Here is a 23,013-nt window from a genome sequence, read left to right on the forward strand (position 1 = left end):
TTCCTCAGGAGACTATAGTTGTGTCCACGTGGCATGTGGGTTCTACATGTTTACTCAAAATTTAGAGAGGCTTTCTGGAAGAGGACAAGCTCACACTCAATTGATTACTGACAGAGCTTGAAAGTATCTGAAGGAGTGGAACAGGCCTACACACTGTTGCCAGTGGTTGGAAGGAATGGACATAGTTTAGAGGATGCTACGATACATATGAAATCACATAGTCCTGAAAACTAGATGTCAGGGATAAAAAAGAGGCTGGAACCGGCCGATCCCTGGGTTCTCATTCAGACAATTTACAGATAATTGTGAAAGTCTCTGATGTGGGAAATACAAAAAGGTGATGGGCAAAGTAGCAAGTCTGGCTTATTACCATGGTGGTGTGGAGAGGACATGGTTTAAAAACTCACCGTCCTATGTCTCTTTTATTTTGTTAGCACACAAAAAAGCCATCATTATAAATAATAGCAATAATCACACTTAAATGATTAGGAGAGGTCCCAGGCTATTATCTGAGTCGGACTAGCATCAAGCAAAACTACCAGGGCGTAAGGCGTGTATGCAAAATGACAAAGGGTGGTTTAGTTAATAAGTTTCCTCCATACTTAAAAGCCTGCTTCTCCAGACTTGTTTGCAGCACCAAGGAGGCTTTATGCTCCAGCTAAATTAGACTCTTCAACTTAATATCCTTCAATTACCTTCTTTGTTATCTCCACATCTTGTTTTTATTTTCTCTTCTCAGTATGTCTGTGCTTTTCACAATCCTATTCAGATGTTTCTATTATATGTCAAAATATAAGCCCTACTCTGGTCGTCTTAATCAGAAATCACCCAGTTCTGTATTTTCACAGTGTTGATGAATGTTTAACCCAGTCCGCATCTTAGTTATTGTCCACATCTTAGTTTATAACGCATACCAACTCCCTGAATCTCCCAAATGCTCGGTTTCCTAGCATGAACTGTAGCTCACCCAGCTAACCCACATTCCTTCTGTTGCCTTAGCATACAAACATGCATGTGTGTATCTGACTTGCTGATGGATTTGAAATCAATCAATACTAATGAACAATGGTCAGAATATAAGACGGCATTTCAAAATGATACCTTAGAGTCTCCATTTATTGTTGCACCAACATGTAAACTAAGTAGAACACACTCATTTAGAGGCAAGTGCATGACTCACACTTTATAGACTCAAATTTAAATCTGTAAGAGAGACAATGGATATAGTGTAAGACATAATTATACCACTTAAGAGGCAATTACAATCTCTCACACCTAATCAAAATACAGTTTCCACCCAAATCTTAATGATGAAAATGCGGAGGATATTTACAATTTCACCCCTTTGTCGTCTTTCCTTGTATAACGGTATCTGCGAGTTCAGGAGACTGTTGAGTGTTTGTGAGGATGTGGTCCGTTCTGATTGTTGGGCTCCTGAGCAGGAGCAGTGTGATCTTGAAGGATGTGCCCATCCTTTGCTGTGGAAGAAATGTATTCTCAACAGAAAATTGAAGTTTAAAGGATCACATTTACAGGGGGAAAAATCCTTGCGTCCCTGAGACTACTTTAGGAGTTGACTTGATGTTACCCACCTTTCACAAACCGTAGGTAGCAACTGTAATACTTAGGCTCTCAGGTCAGTAATTTAAAAGTACCAAGTTTTAATCTGACAAATGCTCTAGTAGGTATTGGTTTTTTTTTCTTATTGTTTGTTTTATAGCATACTACATTTGATTTGCTAAACTTGAGAAATAATAATAAATTACACCAGTTATAAAGTTAGTGTTAAAATTGTACCCATATACTGCTTGAGACTCCAAAACGTGTTTCATGACCTGGTTATCTTGTTAACACATGTTTTACTTGGCTTCCCCTGCCTCTGTGTTCAAATATAGATCTTTCCATCTTTCTTATAACCTATATTAAACTGCTTCACTCGACCTAAACTCTTTTAAAGCCAGGAAATCTCATTTTAGCTGAGAAAGTGTTACTAGATATTATCAGAAAACTTTAATAGTGCCTTAAGGACGAGAGCCAGCTGGACAGAGAAGAGACGGAGGAACATGTACCTGCAAGTATGTCACAGGCATAATCTTGTTTTTATGTATTGTATTTACTGTGTATGGAGAGCGAACAATGGAAAGATATCAGAGCTATCATGTTCTAAATCTCTGTTACTTTTTATACTTTTCTAGGAAAAGGGGGAATCTTCGCAAACCGAAGATGAAGTTCCCTCTTGTGAACCGGTTCACACTTCTGCTCCTCCTTCTGGTGGTAAGTAAAGACCACGCTGGCCGCGTTAATGCGCGTGCGCAGTAGGGAGGCGTGCGTGTGTGAGTGTGGGTGAACTTACAACTGCAAGGAAACCAAACCTCAGTTTTGTCAAACTGTCATGTTTGTAGACTACATAAATCTTAATTGGAATGACTATCAATCATTTCATGCCTCTTAGTTTATACTCCCAAACTAGCATATTGTTTTAAACTAGTAAAATATTCTTTAGCAAACTATAACTTAATTTTATAAAAGTAGAACAATATTTGGAAACCCAAAACACCTCAGTAAAGATGTTGTAGATGTAGACAGTTTTATTTTGCTTATAAATGCTAACCCTTTCACATTTATAATGCAGAAGTAGTGGAATTTACTGATCAGAAATTTATACTGTTATATTTCATTCCTCAAGTTAAGTCCTAATAAAATATATAAATATTTCTTAATTTTGTCATAAAGTACATATTAGATATAATTTTATTTATTTTTAATTTTATTACTTAAAACAAATTTTAAATTTAAATATATTCTGATCATATTCTTCCCCTCCCTGAAAGGATATGGTAGAGTAGACATGATTTTTAAAAACTACTAAAATTAGCAAAATAAGTTAGGCTGCAGATCATTTTGCTGTGTTACAAAGCTATAAAATGTCAATTTTATTAAAAAGCTTTTGCTAATACATTTTATAATATACATTGAAAAGAAAATATATCTTTTATCTATGTACATGAGCTATAGGCTATGATAACTATGGTTTATGGGCATCTCTTTTCTACCAAACATGTTTGAGTAGGGTAACATAGATAGCTCCACTGTTTCTACCAAGACAGAAAGAAATTGTCTTCTTTGTATTAATTACATGTTTCATTTGGAGGATTTTTCCATTACATGACATTTGACACATCAATTCCATCAAAAAGGGTTAATTCACATCAACATATCTCATAAAAACTTAAGTGAAACACTCTTAATTAGCCCACACCATCACTTTTTATATAACATATTGCCGTGAAAAACCAATCACAGTATATTTATTAATTACTACCAACTGATTTCCCAGTTTGTCCTTACAGCAATCTTTTTGTCTTCAGACCACCACCTTCCTGTGGCCTCTTTTACATTAACCACACACTGATTGCTGCTCCCAATGGGCTCAGGGCAAAGGTTCGGACATAGTGAGCATTCAAATGGTGTTGGTGATGACCACAGCAATAATGATAGTGAGGAAAATATGGAAAGTAAAAGATTCTTCTAGAAATCTTTTGATTTTGTAGTTATTTGTATAGTTAATTGTTTTCCCCCAGAAAATATATAGGACACCAAACAGGCATCTGACCATAATATAAAAATGTGGGGTCAATATACTAGAGCATTTGCATCTTATCCTTAGTTGTTTGGAAAAGTGTAACTAAAAGCAAGAAGTACTTTTAACATATACATTCACTTCTAAGAATGGTGACATGCACATCTTAATTGTGCCAATTTCTAAATCCAACTAATATCCTTTCCTATAATTAATACTTGCTGTTGATGGACAGATGGACAAAAGAAAGTTGATGGACACATATCCATTTGTGAGCAATTGTGCCCAGGGACAGTAGCGTGGAGCCAGTGAGCTTGAACCAAGGAGAAGTGCAGTGTTTCCAACATTCTAGAACAGGCTTTGAGTGTTACAGCACTTCTAGAAACTTCCACTAACCCAAAAGTAGACTGACGGTCTCATATGCAAGTAGGAGTTACCTTGCCATAAAGTCACTTCATTTGAGGCCATTTTCTTCTGTCTTTCATGTTCATTATGAACTACACCTTCTAGAATGTAAGCCACACAAGAGCCAGTTCACTGCTGAGTTTTCAGAACCTGCAGTAGGACCTGGCAGCATATGGAAGATATTTAGAGTATTTTTTTTTGCAGAAAGAACCTGGCGACTGCTGGCTGCTGCTGTGGCAGCTTGGCCGTCATATGTGTGATGCCACTTTCTAAGATATTCCAGAATGACACCACATATATGGCAGCTAAACTGCTACATAGAACAACAAGTATGATCTAGGTAGGTAGGCAGGATGGTTGGCTTTTTGAAGACTCCTGTAACATGCTCCTGTCTTATTGTCACCTTTATATGAGCATGACATTATGTATTTGTTGAATTGCTAAAAGCATAAGCACAATGCTTGAAATTAGTCAAATTGTTCCGTGTCTTCCATATTGCTTGATTGTCTCATGATATCATTGCTGGCTTATTTTTAATGTTTAAAGTAATACTATCTCAGTAGCAATTTTATTTGCATGGAATTATCAGAAACGTTTAATCGACTATGTAAAATGCTTATATATGTGTGTTATTTTAAGCAGTACTAATTTTATGATTAGAAATATACTATATATTTCTATCTGCATTTATGTATTTTTATCTGTCTATCTATCCACCCATCCATCTGTAAATGGAATACCCCAAGGTTCATGTTGTTTTAGGAAGAAAGTCATTGAGAGGTCCAGGCACCACTGGGAACATATTCTACTCTCAATGCTCAAGCAAGGACCAGGCCAGGAACAGCCCAGAAGGCTGTGGCTCATCTGACAACAGATGCTCTGATTTTTTCATTCTTTCAGTGTTGAAACAATCTCTATTGAACCAAGTTCCCAACCAAGTTCACTGGAGTTTGTTTCAGTATTGCAAGAATGGTAAGTATATGAAGCTGCTCGCGTCAGAATAACCTCACGTGATCCTCACTCCTGCTGATGTTACAATGCGCCGAACCTAATAAAGATGTCACTGAAAACACAAGTGTAGAGTTTTTCTATTTAGCATCCTTCCTTACACATAGTATTTCCTCCCGGGGCTTCCATGAATTTCCAATTGCTACAAGAACATTTCTTAAATAGTTGCCAAACATGTAAGGAAAGAATTCAGAACTTGGTTCTGGAAGATCCATACCTAAAGAAAATAATTCCCAATGTCTAAAACTTTTAGCATAAAAGAATATATATACATACATATATATATATGACATTCTAGCTTCTAATTTAATTAGAAGACAATGAACAGATGGCACACAATTAAACATATCAAGTAAGTCTCCAAATGGTTTCCAAAATAGAGAAACTATCAAGATCATTCCCATAAGGGCACTATGATCTTCCCTTCTTTTCTGGTTCAGTCATATTAATTTGGATTTTTAAAATACACTCGCATCCATTCATTCAAATGTGAGAAAATTAGCTATAGAGAGCAAATATAAATAAGGAATCTCCTCAAATCCATTTAAGCTGAGCTTAAACACACCCTAACTTCTAATGGTACATCTGAGGATGTCCTCACAGATGTCATCGTTCTGTGTCTCGTGTCCGAAACATGCTTGGTGCTCGTGTTTCCTTCTAGACTGTAAGCTCCATGGGAGCAGGCTGCACATCTGTTTGCTTCAGCACCTCACCTGCAGTAATGTCTGGCTTGTCAATTCCGGTAAATGTTTCTCACTGGAAATCAGTGAGAAATGAGTCATGGCAGAGAACTCTGTTTCCTGACTTGGTTAAACGGGGTTACACAGTTTTAATTATTTTACTAGGATTACCAATTTCATGAATTTAAAACATATTGAAATTTTAAATCATCACTATTCAAACACGAGAGTCAACTTGGTTCACAGTAAGTGCCTATGTAATATTATAACAGTGATAAGTATCTACCCCTTTTACTCTGTGAACAGTTCCTACTCAGCTTACTTGCCCCATGTCTAAAACAGAACCCACCTTCCACTACAGACATTTCGGCTCCATATCTGCATTCTGCAGTTGTCCCCCCTTTTCATGTGTATTGACTAAATGTCTGGCTCTCTGACCATCCACCCTGTCCCCTGCCCCATTCCTTATATTCAGATAAGCCTTCATCTCTCTATCATAAGAAAATATTGAGAGCTGTGTTCTGTTGTTCTACTATGGGGTGATCTGGCCCAGATATTCAATTCCCAACTTCCCGCCATAAAGTTTAAACTGTGGAAACCTATGCTACTGCATGAATTTTACTCGACTTCTGCCTTCAGAACCTTGACTGGTCAAAATATGTAAATTATTTCATTATCATATTTTGATCACATCAGATTAAATGTGTTTTTTGCTTTGCTTTGCTTGCTTGATTGTTGTTGTTTTACCTTCAAAAATCCACAATATCTGATTTTTTTTTCAACCCTTTACCTACCCTAAATTAACACCCCCTTTGGTCAGGATGATTTTAGTGCAGTGTCATAGCAGTCCCTGAACCTTAGTGTGTCATCCCCCTCGACTTTCCTCAGTCTTTCTTCTCTACATAATCTCTCCCGATACCCAAGATCCCAAGATCCTTGTATCTATAACCATTACTAAATATTTTTGCCCCATCTCCCTTTTCTACTCTGAGTTTCACATATTTTGTATTATAAGCTTCACATTGAAGCTTATTACATTATTACAGGGGGCTTACAGAGCGGCACACACAGGATCAGTGACGTTTCACCATGACTAGCCTGGGGTATTCAGGTCAACTTAAGAAGGAGGTTTACTTTTAGAGACTTCAGGAAATCTTCGAAGAGAACATACTTGTGCCAGGGATGCCCATAATAAAGTATTCTTAGAATAATTTAGACATAATAAAACCAAGTAAACATTCATTCAATGGATATTATAGAGAGCCAGCAGCAGCATAAAGAACATGCTCGAATGTGAGGGTCTTCTAAAAAAAATAAATAAATAAGCTTTATTCAGGATGTAGGGAGCACCACTACAGAGCCCCTCAGGGCCACTGATTAAAAAAATTGAACCCTATATTATTACAAGCTAGAAAAGACAGCATGATGGTGGTCACTACACAGGTACACACATGTACAAAGACACAACTTATCAGAAGCCAAGACGTGATGGTGATTGAATGGAAAAACAATGCCAACTTGTTCTTCAAGCTGATGTGCTAATATAAATATTTAAGAATTACATTGCTTTCTTCTCTGAAACTGAACTACTGTGTATAGGTTAAGTACTAACAAAACCAACGTGAGGAGCTCAAAGTCAATTGTTTCGTTTGTTCCGAGGGATAAAACAGGCAAATTTTTGGCAGAATACACAATCCAAACCTGAGCAAAACTTAGCTGAAAATATTCACTAAAGAAACATATTTATTCCACTATTTCTATGTTTTAATATGTGAGCCACGATTCTTAAGATTTCCAAAGATGGAAAAGTTGATGTAATAATGGATATGTTTTGGAAATAAAATTATTTGTACTTTTCATGTGTATACTTTCCAAAGACAATAAATTAAAACAACAGGATATTATCAATATGTGTGTGAGTGTGTGTGACTGCTCTACATTCTGAATAGCACATTGATGTTGGTACAAATATAAATACATAGAATATAAATGTGAAATGCAACATTTTTTACTATAAAATATTTTATGTGGAGTTCTACATAAATGTTGCTTATAAAAAGGAAAAAAAGAAATGTTTTTCACATCTTTAAAATCATCACATTTATTTATGTGTTGATTCATTACTTACTCTGTAAATAACTAATTTTACCTTTTCTGCAGAGCCCAACTCCAGTTCTTCAGGCCCCTGCCAATCACAGTAACTCCAGCCTTCATCACGAGCCCTTCCTGTACTTGGTTGGACGCAAGAAACTGCTGGATGCCCAGTACAAATGCTATGACCGCATACAGGAGTTGCCTCCTTATGAGGGAGAGGGTAAGAGAAGTCATGTGAACCTCCTTCCCAATAGATTGATGAGTAGCTGGAACGGAGTAGAGTCACAGTTGTAGAGTTGTGTGTGTGTGTGTGTGTGTGTGTGTGTGTGTGTGTGTGTGTGTGTGTGTTGTGTAGCACATATGATTTCCCCCTACATCTGGCATCATTTTGCCTGACATTTGCCCTTTCAACAAAATTACCACAGTGACTCGGCATTCACATCTAATAAGCCCAACCAGTACAGAGCTGAGTGATGGCAGGGAAATGGAAAGTGATGGGCAGAGAATCCGCTGGAGGCAGGACCTGTGCAAACCCTGTCCTGTTTGGATTAATTAGGCATCTCTTTCCTTCAAAGTCAATTCCCTGACACGGTCGGCTAGTTCTTCTCTCTCACTTCGGCATCCTCAGTTCCATGGGGGATTGCCTCAGTAAGCATCGTTAATCTATGTTCTTCTGTAGAGTCCTCTTTGATAGTTTCTGGGCTATGTGTAGTCTACTTGCTGTAGAAGTCCCAGAGAAAAATAAAAAGGAAGATCGTGACAGACAACCCCTGGCAAAGCCTTTTCTTTCCATGTCTCTGAAACACTTAGAAGATTCAATGAGAGCTTTGTGTAACCTTGAAAATTCTAAGACAAGGCTTTTTAGAAAGGTGGAAAATGATGAAATATACTCTATTAATATACACAGTTACTTTTAAGTATTTAAACAAAAGGTTTATTAGATGCAACATACTGATATGCTTTATTAAGTCAGAAAATATCCTCATCCCTATGTAAATATATTTCAGTTTTTGAAGAATTAATTTGTGCCATGAATTTTGAAAAATAGTGCCTTGGCTGCATTTTCTTCACTGTTATGCAGATAATGGTAGGAAAATGTATCTCACCTAACAAGAACTGTGTTACAATTTTAACTCAACTTCTTGGTTGAGTTTCCTTTTTTAAAAGGTAAAATTTCAATAAGTAAAAACTTATGAACATGCTTCTGAGCCCATTTGATTAATTTCTGTGCTACTCTTTAGATTCACTCCACAATTAACTAAATAGACAGGAAGTCATTATTTGGGGTTGCTTGCTTTATGAGAAGCCAAGTTCAAAACCTCTTTAAAAAAAAAAAAAGACCCCTGCCTGCTATTTAATAATGAGATATTTTCCCACTGATGTACTAAAATCATTTGAAAGTTTATTTAAAAAATTGTTGAGGTGGCTCATTTGAAATATGATTGGTCTTGACTGCAATCATAGGATCAGCCTCTCTACCACTTCAGAAAACATCCTCTTTTAGTTAAACCACATGTTTCAAAGCCAGTTTCTTCCTGAATTCCCAGGTCCATATTGCAACCGTACCTGGGATGGATGGCTGTGCTGGGATGACACTCCAGCTGGAGAAATGACCTATCAGCATTGCCCAGACTACTTTCCGGACTTTGACCCAGCAGGTAAGGTCTTTAGTTGCCTTTTATGGTTCTGTTATGAGTGAAAGTATGTTAAAGGCATAAGTGGACTCAAATCCACTTCAGCTGCAGAAATAAATAGTGATGTGTCACATGGAATATCAACCTTTCATATTGCAAAGTATTTTCATACTTATTGTCTTCTTTTACACTTACGATATTTAACACAAAACTGCAAGTGAATCCAATTCAACCCATGATGTTGAGACCTCTCTCTTCAGAATTAAGTATTATTTTTTAATCTTCATGTAAACTTGTACAAGTTGGAATACATTCATAACTTTTAAGGGGGGGGCACATTGCTTTTTCTGGCCTTGATCCTGTCATATACACATGGTTAGGTGGCAAGCTAAAATGCACAAACAGATGACAGTCTAGGAGGATCAGGTTCCAAGTGAAATGAGATAATGAAGGGGTGCCGTCACTTATTTTAAGATTGTCCCATATCCAAACATGGAAGTCTTTAATTGAGGTCGTTCTGTGATTGATAGTCAGGAGTGGTACAGAGGCATGTGGGTAAATTGTCACAGCCTCAGTCCAGAAACTAGACAGAGAGACGTGAGATTGGATAAGTTGAAACTAACAAAAAATAAAAAAGAAAGAAAGAAAGAAAGAAGAGCCTGGTATAAAAGTGGATTGTGGTTTCGGAGGTCAAATAAATGTACTGAACAGCTGTGCCTTAGGAAGCAGAGCACACCAGATGTGCCCGGTAAGACAGATACCAAAGGGTTAGTGATGGTAGCTGCTCATGAGAGAAACCTCCTGACCAGATCCAGAAAAATCACACCTAGCCACCCTAGAGGATAAAAGATCCGCCCCATTAAGTTAAATCTAGAAAATACTGAAGAGGTTGTATTAACTTTAATCAGAAAAGAGGTCCAGATGATGAAACTAAATGGGATCACTAAAGACACAACATGTAAATCTCTAGAAAAAGACAAAAGACAAGAATTGGTTTTTCCAAGAGTCTAATGACCTGACCTGGCCACAGGTGTGAAGTGTCTCTGGAGTTCCCATAAGAGCAGAGGTAGGAGCTCTTCACTGAGGCAAGATTTTTTAAATGCTTCGGCGGGGGGGAAGGGGGGGGAGGGGGGCTTTCCCCAAGGGAAGATCCGACTTATCATTAAAGCCAAAATCCTAACAGTAGAGATAATCAAAATATATAAGGGCTGCTTTATAAACCAACACAGCATAAACTAAAGGCCAGTGCTGGCCAGCCGCTTCTAGGAATCTCATTCTGAAGGATGGTATAGTGAAGCACGGGCTGCCAGCAGTTCCCTAATTCTGAGCTACATTCCTGTAAACTGGAACCAAAATGCTATAGGATGAGACTCTTCTGGCCTTTATTATCTCCTTCCAACACATGATACTTCATTTATCTTGACCTGCCACTGCATTAAAGGTGACTTGACTGGCACACACACACACACACACACACACACACACACACACACACACACACACACAAAACTGCTGTTTTGCAATTGAGGCCAGTTTGAAAGTAGCAATGGGCTCTTGCCAAAGCAGCTATAAATATTGACTAAAAGGCAAGTTTTTGATAAGCAAAGTAGGGGTTTCCAGTCCTAGCTCCATCTTTTCAGTCTAGTTTTTAGATGGAACACTTGTAGCTAAGAGACTGTTTCACTTCTAAAGGAAAAAGCATCTTCAATATGTTTTTCTTCAACACATTTCAAGGCTTCATGATTCAATTGTTGGCACAAGGCGACATCTTCATAACGCAAAAATGCTCAAGGAAATGTCAGAGGTTTCAGTTTTGAAGAAGTGCTTGATAAAAGACAGATGGGGGTTGGTGCTGACAAATCTCGGTCAGCAAGTTTGTGAAAGCTGCACTATCTGTGTTTGTTCCCCAACACATGAAAATCTGAGCACAGGGGCACACCTTTAAGTCCCAGTGCTGGGACGACTAAGGCAAACATACCCATTCAAGTTTGCCGTATTGCTAAGTTGATTTGGAGATGCTTTCTCAGAACATAAGGGGGAAAACAACAACTGGGGAAAGCTTTCACACATCTATCTGTCCTCTGTGCACATACACAGGAGCATGTCCACATGCAAACACCACATAAAAGCGAGTGGTGAAAGAGTGAATGTCAGTACTGGAGTCCTGAAAAGGATATAGTTTACAGGGATGTGCTACAGCATAAACAGGAGCATGTACACAAGGAGGCATGTGAGGCCTCCTGTCAAAGTGTGAGATGGCCCATGTTATCTCTCCATTCAAGTTCGACAATGTGGTTCAGTCTTAGGAATGGCCTTTAAGCTTTAAGATATTACGTCTCTTCTTGGGATTTGAGATACTCATCCACTACCATTCTGTTCTATTAACAGAAAAGGTTTCAAAATACTGTGACGAAAACGGAGAGTGGTTTAGACACCCTGACAGCAACCGAACCTGGTCCAACTATACTTTGTGTAACGCTTTCGCCCCTGACAAACTGCATGTAAGTTCTAGTTCAAATGTCAGTCTTGGAAATGGATATAAAACTATAGAAATATATGCTACCAAAATGAGTCACGAAAACAAACAAAAAAATAGTTTTATGTGAGGAAATATGGTTTCTGAAGTTGTCAGAAAATAGCATTTCCCTTCTTGTTGGTGCTCATCGTCACTACCTCTGTTTGAATGTGGAACAGGACCAGTTATGACAAAGATAATAATGTACATGGGATTTCCTTGGTGCCATAAATTAGGCAGCATCTTGAGGAACTTGCTAATACCTTTCTTCCTCTAGGAGAGTTTCAGAGCCTCTGGTTCTCAGAAAGCAAGCAGCCAAAGTTATTCTCTCTTAGTGCTCATGTTGGATATGACCTTAATTCTACTAAGCTTCCCATTGATACAGTGAGGGCAGCTAAGATAATCTTCAGATGTGTTAATACTCATGTCTTTCAGGCTTTGAAATACTTGGAATAGTTTGCCTTAAAATGTTTCTTTAAGCCCGTTGAGTAGGGAAATAGATACTATTTGTCTTTAAATACATAAAAAATGTGTAAAGATTGCTAAATATACCAGAGCTCTCTTACCCTTTAGAGCTAGAAGAAATAGCATCAATATTGGCTATAAAGAACATCTCTGAACAGCCCTGCTAGCTATAACATGTGCAATCATTTCCTCAAAGAGAGGCCTGCGCATTAAGTAGTTATTAAGTTAGAAACTAAAAAGCACTTGATGCTTTGTTTTGCTGTTGAAAAGTTTAGGAGTATATAGATGTTCTCCTTTATTACAACTGAAACAAATAACAACAGCAAAACCAAGGTAAATAAACGCCAGCTGACTAGTGGGCCACCTTGTCACAAGCTCAGATGAGGTCACCAAAGCCAATGGCCACTTTACAAATTGCTTAGCTATTCTACATCATGGATACATGTCTATACCTTTAATGGAGAACTAGACATTTAGTGAAGTCTGATGGAAGTGATGTGACCATGGAAGGAATTTCATGGGTGCATGCTAATTAGGTTCATATAGAAAAGTACAGCTGTGTTAGAGTGTCAGGAGCAATGCAAATCTAACTAAATAACTCTCTCGGCGTTGTTGTGTTTGACCTCTTCAAACAACTCTGCCCAGTTGTAAGAAAGACATGGTTGTGAGAATAAATGTTCTCCTTCAAGCACCTGATATGATGGTTAAAATTCTTTTTTTTCATGAGGTCTTCATGTAAATACAGTCCAAAGAAAGTTGAAGAAATCGGTATAGACTTTAATTAAAAAAAAAAAAAACCCAAACCCCTCAGTCTTGAGAATGACAAGAAATGGCAACTAAATTGTGAGCTGTTGGTTTAACTTTACATGTTTACAGAGTTTTATTCCAGAAGAATAAATATTTAAATATTTACTAAAATTTTTAAATGTTTAAAAATTATTAAATATTTAAGTAAATATTTATTTAAAACAGAGTACCCCAAAAGAATGTTTTAGTCACATGTACTTTTCTAATACAATATGACAGACTTAAGTTACATAAAATATTCTTAGAAAATTTATTCCTGGGAGAAAAAAATTGGCGCCAATCATTAATTTTTCTTGAAAAGCTCTGGAATTCCTCCCCTCCCGAAGTTATCTTGAGTGTCTATCCACTGCTATTACAGGTCAGCTCTTCCCACATCATTGGCATTGTCTGTAGAAAGGAGAAGTACCGTTAGGAGAGGTGCACTAGTGAGCACAGTGCATAGGTGGAACAACGCGGCATATGTAGGTAGTAAGTCAAGTGGCACAGTGGACACAATTGGAAAGAGATTGGCTAGTCCATTTTGAAATCCCTGTAGTCTAAAAAGGCAGTATTTGTTTTAGCACAATCCGTATACACATGAAGAGATTTGCATGTTTTGACATGATTTATTAATAATAATAATAACAACAACAACAACAACCCCATCCCTCCACAAGGCAATTGGCAATAATTGAGATACTTAGAGTATATAAATGTGACATTTGTCCCTAAGAAGTCATAGAAATTATCCATCTTACCTACATTGTTTTTTACTCATATAAAGCCTAATATGTACATGCAGGAATGCCACAGCAAAGTCAATAGATTAAAAATATGTACCTGCAACATTATGTACGTAGTATCTCCATTAATGAAACAGTAAGTGAAACAAGCAAGACCAGCAGCAGATCCACTTCAATTATAACTGACAACAGTGACTAAATAACATTAACCATAAAAAAAATCAGAGTCAGGATGATGAGGTCTAAAGAGAAATTGGGGCAAAGACAGGGAAACCAGCTACTGTCCAACATCTCCTTTTTGTACAATAAAACTGTAGTGTAAAAAAAAAAAGAAAGAAATAAAGATTGTGGATGACCAAGAAGAGAAAACTATAATATTATGAATTTACTAAGGAAAATATTCTTCTGAGTCAACTATCATAATAACACCAAGAGAAAAGAAAAAAGTTAATCTTGGGCGTGAAAAGAATTGAATTAGCAAATTGCTTTCAAGGGGAATGCTGGCTTCTTCAGCCAAGAAAATACTAAAGGGATTTTCCAATTTTATTTAAATTGATATATAAATATATATCTCCTTGAATTTGAAGTTAAATTAAAGTGAGAATCCTGGCCATCAGCCTCCCTAATCCGCCTAAGCCACTCTAAGTGTCTGGGGCCAGAAGGATCTAGAGAGATTACTCACCTACACTTCAGTGGGTTAGACACACCTGCTGCAGATAACAGGGCCCCTGGACATAAAACCTGCCTGGATTGCTTGCTGAGATTAGTAACAATAAGTTTAATGCATTTACAATCATTTCTGCAATATTTTGAAAGACACTCATCTCAAAGAGTTTCGGTCTTTGAAAATGGTTCCATTTTTTACCATTTACACCACTAACATAGAAAAACAATTCTATCCACTGAAATAGTTGTTATCATTTTAAGATGTATTCTCGGGGGTTGGACATTGGTTAATTTATCCTTGCATTTAGAAGTTGAAACTGTTGTTCCTTTCCATAACCACTGATCATCTACTTAGGAGAACTGTTTCCAACTCTTTCTCTTCTAGAATGCATATGTCCTTTACTACCTAGCTCTTGTGGGCCACTCTCTGTCCATTGCCGCTTTGGTTACGTCCATGGGGATCTTCATGTTTTTCAAGTAAGTGCATTTAAAATACCACTTCTTTTTAAATCTAGTGTCAGCTTTATCTATTATCTGGTTTCCAGAAAGATAATATCATAAGAAAACTTCTTTAAGTATAATCATCCTCTTATTTTTATTATTATTGATTCTCATCATCCTTATCTTCTTCAATTTACATAAATACCAGTAAATCTTGGAAGAGTATGGTTACAGGGATTGTAGGAACTTGTGCCATTGGGCATGATAAATTAGCAAGAAAACTGAAATGAGCTAAATATACTTTAAATTCTACTTGAGGAGAACAAGAAGGGTTCCTTATCACCTTAAAAGGCAAGGTGCCTCCTTCCTGTAGTAATTCTGCAGACCCATAAGAACCCAATACAGTAAAAGTTCATTTTACAACAGCAAAGGTTCCATAATGGACTGACAGAAAAGTATCCTCCATTTTCTTCCACTCACAAGTCCTCAAGTTCAAATGCAGCTGTCTAATTATGAGTTGTATAAGTGGATTGAACGGGAACAGGATTGGGGCTGGTGAAGCCATAAAGAAAGCTCTCAGAAGCAAATAGTTCGTTCTCCAGTGTCAATTCATTGACCTTGTTAGCTGTTGTTCAAGACAATAACTGTCTAAGACACATGGGAGCAAAATTCCAGTGAAGGGTTTAACCTAAAGTTGTATCTATATGTTTGGTTCTGTTACCTATGGTGAAGGCATTACCCTGACAGACAGACAGTCTCACCAAGAGTGGGGGAATTTCATCCGTTGGTTTTGTATTTTTAAGGAGTGAATCCACTGTGTGTGTGAGATATTGACACGTGGTACCTTCCTTGAGTAATACTTCTCTAAATTAAAGGCAAGAGGCACCACATTACCCTTTTATAAGAATCCTAGATTCTAGGTTAGCATGGAAGTATCTTCCACTTAGATGTTTGTGTTCTTCTATATTTTATCATATAAAATAAGAGTGCCTAGGAAAAGTGAGAACTCTGCTCTCTGTTAGGAAATGAGAGCTAAATACCTGAACAACAGCTAAATATCTGATATGTACATAAGGGATGTTATGGAAATTCTGTAGGGATTCCAGCTTGCAGGGAAAGGCTACTTGTTTTCTTTTGTTCACCTAAAATGTTCCCTTATTAGAGATGATTACCACCAACAGTTGGCGAGCACAAAAGCCATAGGTGCAAAAGCCTATGGAAATTGTCTAGTCTCTATATTGTCTCTGACTCCACAGATAGGACCCCAGCAGATGAGACTGGGGACATGATGGCTTTGTTATCAATAATAAGCAATCACAGCAGCTTGATTTTTCCCTCTAGATGTAATACATGAACAATTAAAGTAGAAGACAAACACAAGAAAACCACAAAAACAATCTGAATATGTAAGGCATTGTGTCCTCTTTAGATGAGCGTATACAGGACTCATTTAAATAGCTATACATTTGAATCATAAACTCTTGGCTCGTAAGTGAGGTGTTTACCATGAAAGTATGGAGGCCTGAGTATAGAGTCCCAGCAGCCATATAAAAAGCTAAGCAAGGCTTGTCTGTAACCCCAGCATTGGAGGATCAGTAGAGAAAGATGGGCACCAATCTAGTTGAAATGGCAAGCTCCAGGCTTAGTGAGAAACAGGTCTCAAAAAGTAAAGGACAATACAAGGCACCAATATTGGCATCTATCTGGTCTCCAAACTTATCACACAGTTACATCCTCAACCTCTCTACACACACAGAAATACATCCACACATATCAAACAAAAATAAGTTAGAAACACTATATACATAATGAATATTTATCAAAATAAAGCCCCCATAATTTATGCCATCTGTTTCACCTATATTTACAAGCGTAAATTTAAAGTAAGCCACATGTATATTCCTTGTAGAGACACCACAGTTAAGTAAATATGTTAGAAACTGAAATATATATTAAGTATGAATAATCTGATAGATTATTGACTGACATAAAATAAATTCAATCACAAGTGTTTGAGATAATTACCATTGCCATCATAGCCATTACTGTTATAACCAATAACAATTGTGGAATGACACAAATTATGATGAGATTTTCTTGACTTCCAAATTCAAGTAATCCTCCATGCTTAAAGGATGTTACATGCAATTAATATATAGTGCCTCAGAAATGGGCTAAAAAAACCCTAATTTGATTTTTATTAAAATATTTCCTTGATAATGGCAATGGCAATTAGCCCAAGGGGAGACTAGTCACCTGTAAACATATCCTTAGCACAATGACTGCTCTCCTTTGATCCTTTTTAAATATTTGTCTGTATCACACTTATAAATCTTATATTTATTACTACACCTAGGTAATTTTTGATGACTAGTAAATGACATAAGTGAATCATCAATAAGCTCCTTCCATAACAGGTTTAACAGAAGAAAGGCTGATAAAGTCACAAGACATGAGGAATTAATTACTAGAATTAGGAGAGTATTTTCAATTATAATGATCAGAACACAGCAGAGTAATCACAGTACATGATTAATTTTGGAATGCCTGTTCATTTCTCAATTGCTCTTCTCCATGGTAAATAAATAAATCATCATGACTCGCAGCAGCTTTGATTTAAAAGCATGATGCTAAAAGCCTACCTTTGAGTTCTTTTTCTAATAAAACCACAAGAAAAGTCAAAGAATGAAAATTTTCCAAAACTCTAATTACATAAAATAATAAATGTAGCCTTGGCTCCAAGGCAAGTGGCAGGGGCCATCGTCTGATTCTCTAGTCACTTAAATATGTGATAAGGTATGAGAGTCAAACAAAAAAGGAAATAATAATGTTCTTGGAACCATCATTTCTTTATTAAGCTGCTCAAGACAAGTGTCTATTAATTCAGTACATGGGCAAAGTGAAATATTACTCAACCTAATTAGTCCCAAAGAAAAGTGATTCTTGTCATATCCTTCGTACAGCACCAGACAGCTCTTCTAGAAAGCTCTGAGTGTGGTCCAGATTCTGCCAAACAGCAGCCTAAACCTCGGAAAGAGAAAACACATATAACTGATTTACAGCCTGGGGCTAATAATGAGGAGATGCAAACTGAAGTATCTGGCTTTCTAGGAAAGCAACAAGAAGAGATAATAATATTCATAGAGCACACATGCTCTGATGCCAAAGATCTATACCCCAAAGCAGTTGTCTACAATTTTTACTCTTGTTTTCAATAATGTCTTTAAAGTACATAAACCAGAAACTGTTAAGGACATTTGTTTTCCTAAGATTAAAGAATGTTACTAGCCCTTCTAATGTTTTATTATATCTAAACCATTAAAGGGGTTGTGGAAGTGAAGAATGCTGACTTATCACTAGAATTTGTCTTTTAACTAGCAAAATTTTGCCAGAATTTTTCAGACAATCAGCATCACTTTTATGATCCTTAGTGCCCATTACAATGGAAAGTTTTATATGTGCACTTAAATTTCATCATTTATGTGGAACCTGTGCCCCTCACAAAAAAAAAACATCATCAATCAATGTCATCAGAGGTAAGGCATCACCAGCCTCACAAGATCAAATCTGATCTCATTTGGAGTTTTTTGCTGTTGTCTATGCCCCACCAGCAGAAAATGGGCAAAGAGGCAGGGTGAGAAGCCTCAGGAATGCCTTCAGGACATGGTCCACGTGCCTTGTTACAGCAGCAGTGAACACACTCTCTCACCTCACTCGCCTCATGTCTTCTGCGTGTTCGCAGCGGGGGCGGGGGGGGGGGGGGGTCAGTAGCCTTGCATTTGGAAGTGCATACCAATCTCTCATCATTTCTTCATTAACGACCTTTCTCTTTATTAGCTCTATAGCATTTACTATCCCTAAACACGATTTTCCCTTTCAATCTTCCAGTTGTTATTGGAAGCCACCATGAGAAAGCTAAGTCATGAGATGCCACTGGAAAACAGTTTATAAAGGTTTTCCCCTAAAAATCTGAATTTCTAAACAGCCTTTCCAAGTAAGTCGAGCATTTTAATAACACTTCATGCTCTTATGTAATTTTTCTTCCAGGAGCCTGGGATGCCAAAGGGTGACTCTGCACAAGAACATGTTTCTTACCTACATCCTGAACTCTATCATTATCATCATCCACCTGGTTGAGGTTGTGCCCAATGGAGATCTGGTGCGACGGGATCCTGTAAGCATTATCTGATTTTGGTTTTAACTTTATTGTAAAGAGCACAGTACTTATAGATAGGGAGCAGTACTTCCGTAGTTGATTTTTTTCATTAAGAAAGCCTATTAGTAGTTCTTGAAAATAATGTTTACATGTTAAAGGGGTGGGAGTCATTGAATCATAGGTAAATGGGGATTATGCAATGAATCATGTGCTTTATGGCTACACAATAACTCATCAATGCTAATGATCTATTAATATGTATGGGAAAAATATTGAGTGCTTCTTGGGAATACAGATAATACTAGGCACTCTGTACCAGTGCTTCCCAGTAAACCGCAGCTTGCCACTGAGTATTGCAGTTGGGCCAAGATAGTCAGAATTTCACTGTTGTGCTGCTAGCATGGCTGTTGCAATCATTGCAGCTGCAAGTGCTTGTGCTTTTACTCAAATGAATCCTACAAATATGGTCAAGTTCTCTGTCTGTATGCTTTGGAAAAGATTCGTATTGACATAAGGAAATAAAAAGAACCTAAGGCCAATGGACACACGCTCATGAAATGCATGCCATGTGCACCATCCTCCTATGCATTGCTGAGAGGAACCGAATTCATTTCGCTCTGTTCACCAAGAATTTTCATCGATTCCTTTTCTCAGAACCATCCTGAGGTTTGCTTGCAGTGATTCACGCTTGTCTTCAACTGTCTTTCTTTCTTTCTTTTTTTTTTCTCTCTAAGATTTTCTCCTCATAGTAGTTCTGAGTATGGCTGCACTGTAGCCACCTGGGGGAAATATAAATATTAGCTAGTTGCTATGCGCACGATGCTGCAGTCCGGTTGCTAAAGAGTCAGTTCGGGAAAACGGTTTGATGATGTAATTATGACCTTGCATATGACATTGTCAACATTTGATCATTTTTGTTCTGAAACATTGACAGATGCATATGTTTCATCATAACACACACATGTGGACAATGCAGTGGGAACTGTCACCACCCCTACCCCTGAGTGCAAAGGAGGGAAAGATGGACCCTAATAACAGTGAAGTGGTAATAATGAGGACTGAACTCCAGAAACTCGGGACTCCTGTCTCCAGACACAACCAGCCTGGGACACACCCACAAATGGTGGTGGGGGTGGGGGTGTGCTTTGTCCTGATTCATTCTCATCTACTAGTTTTTTGTGTACAGGGTCCCACTGACTGAGCTGAATCTAGAAACTGGAGATCAAGAAAGCCTTAGAAGATCTAGACAGATGTGTGTGTGTGTGTGTGTGTCCAGGGCAGGGGGAATGGGGAGGAGATGGAAGCCAGGAGCTGCAGCTGTCTAGAAAGTAGGACTGGCCAGGGCATATTTTAACTCTTGTTTCTCTGCTTTAACTATATTACGCAAGCATCTATAGATAGCCTCATCTTTCAAATCTGGCATTTGACAGTTCTGCCAAGCCAATGACAAAAATGCATGAAATCTGCCCTGAGTATGCATCCTGCATAACAGTGGCATAGCATGAGAAAGAAGCTTAATTTGGCTTCTAATGAAATCCACAGTGTTAATCATTTTTCCATTTGAAAATATTCATAAAATCATTATGATTCTTCTTTAAAATCCATGGCATCTGCTCTTGGACATAAAGTCTTGTCTTATCTAAAGAATTGTGTAACCAAATAGGTTTTCCTTGATGACTTTTCTTTTAAATGCCAACTGATTGCGATAAAACGGATCTCAATTAATTTAATATTAACAACATGCCCTATGACAGGTGCACATTGCCCTATTTTTAAAGTTAGGAAACTAAAGTTCTGTGAAGGCAAATTCCTTTCCTGTTATGAATACTTGGAGATAGGATTCAAAAACAGCCCAGTCTCATTCAATCCTACCTCTCTTTTCTACGCTCTTGATGGTCTACTATTTCCTTACGTTCTTGAAAAAACAACAATCTCATCCATTTCAATGATTCTCTGTAATTAGTCATCGAAATACAAGCAATGCACTAAGTGTCTCTCAGGATTTTCAGAGTTTTGGCTTTTTCATTTCCCATTAAAGGGTGGCACTTCAGTTACTTAATAATCAACCACACTGACCTGGGATTGGTACTCAGTCACATTGCAAAGTACTTATGCTCACAGATAGATTTCCTCCCATCTGCTAAGCTTGCTCCCCTGCTGTTAATAGCAAAAAGAATCCTCACAGTTTGTGAGATCTTGCTGACCTTGTTATCATCTTGGGACAAACTAAAAAAATCATATTCACCACCCCATTACCACATTTACTACTAAATTGTAGAAACTGGTGCAAATGTATCCATCAAATGAGAATTAAAAAAGAAAAAAAAAAGAAGGAAATAAAACACTTTGCTTGGTTTTAAGGACTTGTCTTAGACTCCAAAAGAAGTATAACATTTCTAGCCTTCCTAAGAGCATAATACTGTAAGCTCACAAGGTTTCTGCTAATTGTTGCCTTGTGACTAAGTCTATACAGCTCTGTGCTTGATGTTCACAAAGAATTTACTATACAACTTCTTATTCATAATAGGCTCATTAGCTATCTTTGCTAAATGCCTTCAATTTCATAGGATGTCTTAGTGGAAGATGTGCCAAGGCACTTTTCCAGTCAAGCTGTTCTTAGCCATCACCAGATCATCCAGTATCTATCCCATTGTCTTCAGAGAAGCTGGTGAGCAGATGCCTGGAGGGCTGGCTTCGCCATTTCGCTGCTGACTTCCTGGGAAAATGTCAGTGAGAACTTAGAAGAGCCATAGAAATAAACAGAAAGGTTTTCTCTAGTGTTCAGCAAAGAGCTTGATCCTCTCATATACATAGAGCAAAAGGAGCCAAGTTAAGGCACGAAAAACAAAAAGCTAGTTCTCCCAATCAGTACATTTTCAATCTAACGAACTCATTATTTTAGATATAGAAGAGCAAACCCCCTAAAGAAAAACTATGGAACGCTGAAACAAAGAATTGTATCCAATCAATGTAGCATTTAGTGAGCACTCGAGATTCACATTTAGTCCTCAGTCTGAACAGAAGTGATACTGTTAGATGACAGTATTCTCTGTGCCTTCATCCTCACCATCCCTAGGGATGAGCCAAGGCTCACCCAACATACTGTGTTCTGCAACCACACATGTAAGAGTCAGTGATAGTTTGTCCTGTTTTGAAATATGGCTGTTTTATCATGAAAACCAAAAGAACACAAATCTGTATATATTTCTCTACGTGTCTAAAGATGAAAGCTCTCTTTTGTCTGAGTCTAGACAAGATGAGAATGGGCTACCAGTATCAGCTCAATTACGTGACAATTAAATGATATCATAATGTGTTCTCATTCACAATTCCCAATGTTTTATCCCTGAGAGAAAATATGAAAATCCAAACCTCTCACCAAATCATTTAAATAGTATAGACTAAAAGACAATGATTACATTTCCAAAAGTGAGGTAATGCTTGTAAGCCACTCAGTGAAACCTTTCTTGAAGAAGAAAGACATGAAGTGATTTGCTTCAGATGTAGTCCTTATTTGAATAGTTATGGATTTCCAACAAGAACTGGTTAAATCCATCAATAAGTGGCCCAGGACTACTGACTCTGTGGAAGCAAAACAGTTTCAGGAGTGTTCTTAAGCAGGTACATTTGAAATGTTTCTGCTCCTTGGAACTATTACATCTCTAGAAGATGCAGAGCGAAACATGTATTCTCTCACCTTGTGAGTCTATCACATGTGTTTTTCTGAAAGCCCAGTTCTTTGAGAATCTTCCCCCACCCAGAACATTATTTCTGTGGCTTATAGTAGACCCCATCATTTATGTAAAAGAAAAGAAGACATCTTCCCTATTGCCATACAAT

General features: G+C 37.5%; 1 protein-coding gene across 2 annotated transcripts in view; it reads left to right on the top strand.

Moving 5' to 3' along the window:
• CALCR (calcitonin receptor) overlaps positions 1-23,013 on the top strand; it is an 85,952-nt gene that overhangs the window by 44,065 nt on the left and 18,874 nt on the right. Inside the window, exons 4-10 of one of the 2 annotated variants that reach the window (XM_084786319.1) lie at positions 2,196-2,274; positions 7,834-7,987; positions 9,315-9,425; positions 11,790-11,902; positions 14,962-15,053; positions 19,065-19,191; positions 20,108-20,218. In XM_084786319.1, coding sequence (XP_084642445.1) covers positions 2,196-2,274; positions 7,834-7,987; positions 9,315-9,425; positions 11,790-11,902; positions 14,962-15,053; positions 19,065-19,191; positions 20,108-20,218 — 787 coding nt within the window. The remainder of the gene's footprint in view (positions 1-2,195; positions 2,275-7,833; positions 7,988-9,314; positions 9,426-11,789; positions 11,903-14,961; positions 15,054-19,064; positions 19,192-20,107; positions 20,219-23,013) is intronic. The other variant, XM_084786320.1, reaches the window with a different exon arrangement.

Source organism: Acomys minous (assembly GCF_964271855.1).
Source record: "Acomys minous genome assembly, chromosome: 6".
NCBI classification, from domain to species: domain Eukaryota; kingdom Metazoa; phylum Chordata; class Mammalia; order Rodentia; family Muridae; genus Acomys; species Acomys minous.